Here is a 9051-nt window from a genome sequence, read left to right as displayed (position 1 = left end):
GGGAGAATAGAACCCGAAAGTTAAGCGTGCTCAGGCTGGAGTAGTGAGAGGATGGGTGACCGTCTGGGAAGTTAGATGATTTGGAATGTTGAAGGGTGATTAGAGATTAGAGGATAAATTGAGCAATGATGAGGGGTGGTGATTAGAGATTAGAGGTTAAAATAATTTAGAAATTTGAAAATAAAAAAAATAAAAAAAAAATCACAAAAAACCTTAGGGAGGCTAAAACCCTAAACCTACGGAGGAGGCCGCCCACGTGGACGGGCCTTTAGTCGCGGTTCGTAAGAGGCGCGACTAAAGAAAGGCCTATTCTCTACCAGTGTGGTCTGAGACCGGTGGATATGATGAGTACTACAGCTTATCTCGGGACTTGGTGGAGCTGTTATCTGTGCGTCCCCGATTTCCCTTCGTGGGCACCTTTGTTGCTTTCAACGATCGTTCCCATTACTACTGCAACTCGGAGAATGGATCACTTCATCGTAATGTTGATTCACAGGTATATGTAATGCACCCTCTGTTTCATAGTAGAGCGCTTCTTATGGCTTATTCTATTCAAAGATATTTCATATTGTTTTTGTAGGATTTAGATCCTTAGAATGTTTCCTTGTAGGATTAGAACTTTAAGACAATTTCCCTTATGATTCATTTGCAATCTATTTTGGAGTTATAGATATAGACTGGCACAATCCAATTCAACATTTTGTTCATTCAGGTTTGATTGTGTCAATAGTTTCTATAGCTGGAATTTGATTTATTGTTGGATGAACTGCATTCCTAATATTGCTACCAAGAAAAAAAATAGTAGCTACAGCTAGTCCATGAGTAGCCAGCCATCGTATTGTAAAAATAGGATAGGTTCGATCTGTGAACATTTAGGCCTCCTAAAAAGATCTACGAATTCGTCGATTTGTTATAAAGAAACAAAACGGTCATTTATTAATGGAATTCTTTGTCGGCATTCCGTGAAATACTCGTTTGGCCGAACACTTCGAAACACGTCATAAGCTAAACCCGTACTAACAAATAACCAACCTGCAATGAACAGGGAAGGTATTACATTCAACCTTCCGTTAGAATCCCTTTGTTTCTTCTACGTTTTCAAACACTCTTGCATCTCAATTTTTAGGGCCAATTTCATCAAAGGAATTCGTGTGGAATTTTCTCTATGTTGGTTGTTTGATTTGTAGGATTACAATTCATATGAAATTTACTTCAAAAATTTCCATATGGTTTTCGTGTGCATGATCAAACATCCATACAACTTTGTAGTACTCCATTTGTTCCTATATGTTAGGCGTATTTGTTTTTTTTACTATATTCTACAATGTAAGGGGTATTTGTAACCCCATATAATTCGGCTTTTACTCCTCCACCATCATGTACATGGCAACCTCACGATAAAATCAAGCCAACCTCCCAATCGGTTGGTTGAACAAAAAAACTCCCAATATTTTTATTTTGGTTTGTATGCAATCCTTCTTTCGGGGGATGCCTTGCGTGGCCCCATGGTTTTTGAGCCGAACTACTAAAAGTTGGCCCTGCCTGTCATATTTTTTTCCATTTGCTTGCACAATCCCCCCATGTAACCTAGATCGCCCCAGAATTCCCCCCGACCCAAACCTATCCTGGCTTTCGCGACCCTCTCCCTTGGCTGCCGCCGCCCCCACAATCCTGCCGACCGGCGCCGCCGCAAGCTGGTCTGCTCCTCCCCTGGTTGCTGCTGCTGGTGGTGGTTTGCTCCTCCCCTGGTGCTGCGGCTCCTCCCTTGGTTGCCACTGACTATTAATAAGTATATACATATACTATGGTAATTTTTTTTGTACAGTCAAGACTAGTCAAGAGTCGCTACCCTAGAACGACTTGTTGACTCAAAAACATTGCGTGACCCATGCAAATAGAGTACGCGATCATGTATGCGGGCGACTTTGCTATTGCGGGCCACCGAATCGACTTGCTTCCGTCTGAAGCGGATTCCAGCTTGTGTTTCCGGTCTTTTAATCTTTCCGTCGAAGGGATTAGCAAGGTGTACTTCAGCCCCAATCGCTTCTTAATTATGTCTCTTGGTCATTATGTCAAAAATAATACACCTTAGATAAAGGAACGTGGTGAGTATAAGATGGCATGCCATTCTATTCATGTGTTTTTCCTATTCATGCATTTTATAATTCTTGCAAATAGAAGAGGTCCTTAGTTCTGTAACCCTAATGTAATTCTAATCTGTTTTTCAAGTTCCTGGGCTCGAGAATCCTATGAATAGAATAAGCTCTAGCTTTTATGTTTTCTTTCTCCACACTACAACGCGTCTTACAAAATAGAGACACGTCGAGCCTATGCATGCAACAACATATATGACCAATGGCCCTATGAGTTGATGCATTCAGACTAAACAACCTATCTTTTAACTTCTTGAAATGAAGGCAGTATATCATTATTTTTGTTTTTTTGCATCTTTTGAATCATTTTATTCCATTGCCATATGCGCAGGGTAATTTGATTCTCAGGGCAGAAGGGGCGGCGCTTGAGGACTATGTCCGCATTAAAGTTGAAATCCCAGAGGATGATAACCGGATTGACACTGCAAACTACGTCTTCTATGTGGACCCGTACTTATGTAACAGTGTCATTGTCCACACAATGCCAACAAGATATGGCCGTGATATAGACGTGTTTTTCGTGCCGATGTATCGTGCTATACAGGCCAGCTTGTGTGTCAACCTTGATCTCGCATCTGGCAGTGGCTGTAGCTATGCATATGGCGAAATCACAGCGCACCATGAGTTCTACGGTGACTTTAATGTCCTGCTTTTTCAGTGTGGAGAAGATGATATGGCAGAGGTTGTTGATGGCAGACTTCCATTGTTGCGGACTTGGGCAGCTGTTCCGATATACTTAGAGCCGCTCTTGATAATCAAGCTGAACCTTAATGTTTTTACTAATTCTGACCATGTTAATGACGGTCATGCCATCTCCTTCCAAGGTGATCTTACCTTCTACCATGACCAGTATGAAAAGACAATCTGCAATGCTGACCATGGTACAGTTGAAGTGCAGATTGGGTACCGTTAATTGCCCAGCAGGGGGATGCTATCCGTTGTAAACTAACCTTTTATATGTATGATATTGCTGTATGGATCAGCTGGATTTATGTCATATATCCCTCTGAATGGCTGGCCGGTTATCATGTCTTTTTTGGCGTTCTGGTACATTATGTTGCCGCTGGATGTCTACCGGTGATATTTTTTCTGAAGTGTTGTGTCGCCTTCATGCTTTTCCTCGTAATAGATCGACCCGTGGAAATTGTTTTACAGTTCTGAGACGTGTCGTGTCTATGGCTGCCTCTCTCACGTTTATATGCCGCAATTTGGCCACCGAAGATTTGAAGCCTGGGGCACACAGGTTTGTGCACGCTGTGTCGGGGGCGGCAGAACGGACCATGTACTTCTCCGGATGCTTTTACACTATGGCAAATTTATTGTATTCACCATCGCATTTTTATTTATAGTTACCATGGAAGAAAAATCTTCACCCGCAAAAAGAAAAATCTTGTACTTAGCATGTCGTTTTTATTGTGCATATCATGCCAAATTCTTTTTGTACATAGCATATGTAAAAAAATCTGCCATGACCTTTACAAAACAGGTTTTTGTCTTTTCCAATTTGTTTCGCCGTGATGTTTTAGTGAACATATTATTTCTTTAATTTTGACATGGAACATGAAAAATTTATGTTTATATGTAGCTTAACCATGGCAAATTTACTGTACAAACCATGACAAATTTATTTTAAATACCATGACAAAATTTCCAAAACTTGCCATGTTTTTAGAGAACAAATTTCCTAAATTTACCATGTGTCCATGGAAAATTCTAACATTTGTCATCTTTTCAAAGAAATAATCACCAACTTTGCCATGTGTCCATTACAAATTCCCAAAAGTTGACATGTGTTTTTAGAGAACAAAAATTGTAAATTTTGCTATGTGCCCATGAAAAAATCCTGAATTTTCCATATTTTGAAAGACCATTGTAAATTATTTTTATATACTATCAGATTTATTGACATGGCAAATTTTCGCCTTTACACAAGCACACACTTTTTTTGCAACGCAAGAATTAGCCGTGTGAACACTATGATATTTTTTTTATAAATTTGCCATGATTTTTACAAAAATAAGAATTTTTTCTTAATCAGCCATGTTAAAAACCCACTTTTTTAATTTTTGCCATGATTTAGATAAATATTTTTCTGTTAAAGTTGTCATCGGAACATTCATATTTTGTTTATAAATAGTAATAATGCCCGTGCATTGCAACGGGAGAAAAAAAAGTCACATCACTCAACATTGGAGCTTCAAATGGTGGATGAGCAATCGATGGTGGAAAAGATGAAAAAAATATCCTAACAAAAAGATATAGACATATAAAATAGCAAAGGGTATTATGAGAAAACTATAAAACTAACTTATAACACCATATGAAGTGACCCTTGTAGAATGCATACAAACGTAATCCAGCCATCCATTTTGTGATGATATGTTAAAAAAAAACTTTAGTTGTGATATTACTAGCTCATGTTTCAATTGGTAAATACTCCCTCCGTCCCAAACTAAGTGACTCAACTTTTTACTAGCTTTAGTACAAAGTTAATAGAAATTTGAGTCACTTATTTTGGGACAGAGGGAGTAAGAAACTTAATGACGCTGCGTGTCGTTTCAGGATGACAATTATTCTGCCCCCATGGAAGAATTGTTTCAATTCTTTAAAGAGAGAACCATACAACAAAAACCTGCCAAACTCAAGTGGTCAACATAGTCTGAATCAGTTCATACACTCTGAAATATAAATTCATGCCATATACATTCAGTTTGTACTACAAAAAAAATTGTAGTTGGAAACCTAGCAAGTATTACACTTCAAACACCAAAAGCTTGAAAGTGGCATCACTTGTTAGTCCGAGCACCATCTATATATGGCAATTGTATCGGTTGTACATACTTTCTTTCTGGGCAAACGTTCTACAATCTATACTTACAATGTGATAAAAGCAATCGATCACCATTCTCTGCTCATCCTCTTTCTCCGGACCAGAGCAAGCACACCGCCGATCAATCAACCTTATATAATGCCCTATTGAAAAGTAAAAACTGGGAACAAAGAGCATCACTACAATAGTTAGTATTCTTATGTAAACTAGAATTAAATTCATGACTTTAGTAACAAAAACAAAAGAAGTCAATACATCAATGGTGTTTTGTGTGTCACTTTACTATTAATGAAATACAAATTTTATAAATACATCTTTCCCATCTTTAAAAACTCACGAAGCTAGAAGTGAAAATTTTCAAAAGGAACCCTCTCTAATCTGGTGTAAGGATGCAGGCAATGATGTTAATTATTAAGCGAAGGAGATTTCAGCAATGAATCTGCTCAATTTTGGAATGAACATCATGCTGCTCCTTTTGATCTTGATTGTTCCTTCCAAATAGCCTATTCTCAGAGCATTCTCTTCTCTATAGCACTAGCAAGATCCTATATACATCTAATCCAGTCAAACACATACGTCGGAAAACAATAATCCAAATACACATCCCAAATCATAAGAAGCATACCTTTTCCACAGATAGGTCCTATGCAACCTTGGACCTTCAAAGATTTTGCTAGCATTTCTTGAGCTTTTTCTAAAAGAAAAAAAATCCTAAGCTCATCATTAGTCCTGCTCGAGCCCCGGCAGAAGGACTCTCGCATGGCTGGCAAAGAGGATGAGTCGGGGTTCCGGGCGGAGAGAACACCCATCTGAGCAATGGGCTTGGTGTAGTAGTGCACGCCGTTAGTGTATCTATACTTCTATACTACTATTAAACAAGAAAACATATTCATCGTTAAGTACACCCAGCCTATTGTACACATAACAACACGGATCAATTACAGCCTCACGATCGGAACTGCTTAACTTGATCTAACCGTTATGATTATACTAGCCCTTAACTAAAACTGCGCTTAGCAATTTGCCTCAGCGGACGAAAACTCTGCCAGACGAAACCGTTCCGCGCCCAGCGCCCACTCCGAATATATCACCTCCCTAATTCAAGGAAGAAAAACAAACACAACCCGATGGCAAACACACATCATTGCAGGCGAGCGATGTGGTCATCGCGGGGCGGCGGCGGCAGCTCGACGCAGGGAACGGTGATGGCCAAGGCGTGGGCTCAAACAGGGCTGGCGTGTATCTGGTGGATGGCAGCCGGATCGGGGCGACGACGGGCGGCTCCGGCGAGTCGGAGGGACCGCGACGGCGGCTGAGCTCCTCGATGGTCTACTGTGGTTCCAGGGAGAGAGAGCTTCGAAGGTGGGGAGGAGATAGAGAAGAATAGAAGGAAGGGGGACGAGGAAGGGCAGGGGTGCGGCGGCCTCGACGGTGAACCTCCGGTGGCGACGGTTTCCGACGAGAGGCGGCCTCGGTGTCAAATTAGACTAAAATCTCCACCGGAGGCCATGGCGGGGCTGCGCGCCGGAGGGCATTTCCCAGCTCTGTGCCAACCATTATCTGCATCTGTCATTGCTTGGGGCTGCGCCGGGAGGAGTAGCGACGGGCCGAGGACCGCCGTGCATTCCAGGATGGTGGCTGCTGTGCACTCCGGGATGGAGGCCGCCGTTTCGTCCAGAGCGGGGCAGCCTCCGGCTGTCAGCATCTGTCACTAGGACGAGGCCTCAGCGCCTCGCTACGTCAGGGTGTGTCGTCGCCGGGGGGACGCGTAGTGCCGAGCGCAGGAGCAGGCCCGTGTGTGAGCTGATCTAACCATGCCACGGGCGCTGTGCTGGCCATCGACGGGACTGCCGCCGGCAGCACCCTTTCCCGCGGGGTCCCGCACGGGAGATGTGGCACTGACAGTGGCTGCACAGGTCAGCTCATAGCTGGCGTGCACTTTGGTGGTGGCGAAATGAGGCCGCCGCCCGGCGCACGCCACACCACCATCAAGATCAGATGCATGTACTGGCCGGTAATTTTCTGCAACTGCCATCTTCTCTTTTCACTTTTCTCTCTTGCGATCTGCCCATCTAAATCATGACCAAAATTCAGTTTAGATTTACTGCATTAATGTTTCATTTTCTGAAGGTTGCTCATTGTATCTAATATGATGGCGTGTACTTGAGTTCAAACGTTAACACTGTTGGGGAACGTAGCAGAAATTCAAAATTTTCTATGCATCACCAAGATCAATCTATGGAGTTTACTAGCAACGAGAGGGAATGAGTGCATCTACATACCCTTGTAGATCGCGAGCGGAAGCGTTCAAGAGAACGGGGTTGATGGAGTCGTACTCGTCGTGATCCAAATCACCGATGATCCTAGCGCCGAACGGACGGCACCTCCGCGTTCAACACACGTACGGAGCAGCGACGTCTCCTCCTTCTTGATCCAGCAAGGGGGGAGGAGAGGTTGATGGAGATCCAGTAGCATGACGGCGTGGTGGTGGAAGTAGCGGGGTTCCAACAGGGCTTCGCCAAGCGCTGCGGGAGGAGGGAGATGTGTCACGGGAGGGAGAGGGAGGCGCCAGGGCTTAGCCTTTGCTGCCCTCCCTTCCCCCCACTATATATAGGGCCAAGGGAGAGGGGGGGCGCAGCCTTGGCCCTTCCTCCAAGGAAGGGTGCGGCCAGGGAGGAGTCCATCCTCCCTAAGGCACCTAGGAGGTGCCTTCCCCCTTTAGGACTCTCCCTTTATCTTATCTCTTGGCGCATGGGCCTCTTGGGGCTGGTTCCCTTGGCCCATATAGGCCAAGGCGCACACCCCACAGCCCATGTGCCCCCCCGGGGCATGTGGACCCCTTGGTGGACCCCTGGACCCCTTTCGGCACTTTCGGTACAATACCGATAATGCGCGAAACCTTTCCGGCGACCAAAACAAGACTTACCATATATAAATCTTTACCTCCGGATCATTCCGGAACTTCTCGTGATGTCTGGGATCTCATCCGGGACTCCGAACAACTTTCGGGTTACCGCCGACTAATATCTCTACAACCCTAGCGTCACCGAACCTTAAGTGTGTAGACCCTACGGGTTCAGGAGACACGCAGACATGACCGAGACGACTCTCCGGTCAATAACCAACAGCGGGATCTGGATACCCATGTTGGCTCCCACATGCTCCTCGATGATCTCATCGGATGAACCACGATGTTGAGGATTCAATCAATCCCATATACAATTCCCTTTGTCAATCGGTATGTTACTTGCCCGAGATTCGATCGTCGGTATCCCGATACCTTGTTCAATCTCGTTACCGGCAAGTCTCTTTACTCGTTCCGTAACACATCATCCCGTGATCAACTCCTTGGTCACATTGTGCACATTATGATGATGTCCTACCGAGTGGGCCCAGAGATACCTCTCCATTTACACGGAGTGACAAATCCCAGTCTCGATTCGTGCCAACCCAACAGACACTTTCGGAGATACCTGTAGTGCACCTTTATAGCCACCCAGTTACGTTGTGACGTTTGGTACACCCAAAGCATTCCTACGGTATCCGGGAGTTGCACAATCTCATGGTCTAAGGAAATGATACTTGACATTAGAAAAGCTCTTAGCAAACGAACTACACGATCTTGTGCTAGGCTTAGGATTGGGTCTTGTCCATCACATCATTCTCCTAATGATGTGATCCCGTTATCAACGACATCCAATGTCCATTGTCAGGAAACCGTTACCATCTATTGATCAACGAGCTAGTCAACTAGAGGCTTACTAGGGACATGGTGTTGTCTATGTATCCACACATGTATCTGAGTTTCCTATCAATACAATTTTAGCATGGATAATAAACGATTATCATGAACAAGGAAATATAATAATAACCAATTTATTATTGCCTCTAGGGCATATTTCCAACAAACACTGGCTGCTAAGCCACTGTTTAGGAATCCAATACTCAGGCTAAGAGAATTATTTTGGAAGGGAAACTAAGAGAATTTAAAAATCATTTGTTTATTGTCTTGAAGTAGCTGTCCAAATCTCCCTTTCTTGACTGACAGAATCGGAACAAATTTCAATT

At 43.6% G+C, this 9051-nt stretch overlaps 1 protein-coding gene across 1 annotated transcript; it reads left to right on the top strand.

The window, feature by feature from the left end:
• The first annotated feature begins 302 nt into the window (after window positions 1–302).
• LOC109743809 (uncharacterized) lies at window positions 303–3164 on the top strand. The gene is made up of 2 exons (XM_020302899.3): window positions 303–496; window positions 2485–3164. The coding sequence occupies exon 2, from the start codon at window positions 2635–2637 to the stop codon at window positions 3064–3066; it is 432 nt and encodes a 143-aa protein (XP_020158488.1). The 5' UTR covers window positions 303–496; window positions 2485–2634; the 3' UTR covers window positions 3067–3164.
• The last annotated feature ends 5887 nt before the right edge of the window (window positions 3165–9051 follow it).

Source organism: Aegilops tauschii, chromosome 2 (genome assembly GCF_002575655.3).
Source record: "Aegilops tauschii subsp. strangulata cultivar AL8/78 chromosome 2, Aet v6.0, whole genome shotgun sequence".
In the NCBI taxonomy this organism is placed as follows: domain Eukaryota; kingdom Viridiplantae; phylum Streptophyta; class Magnoliopsida; order Poales; family Poaceae; genus Aegilops; species Aegilops tauschii.
Note: the sequence above shows the minus strand (reverse complement) of the source record. Positions and strands in the feature narration are given on the sequence as shown.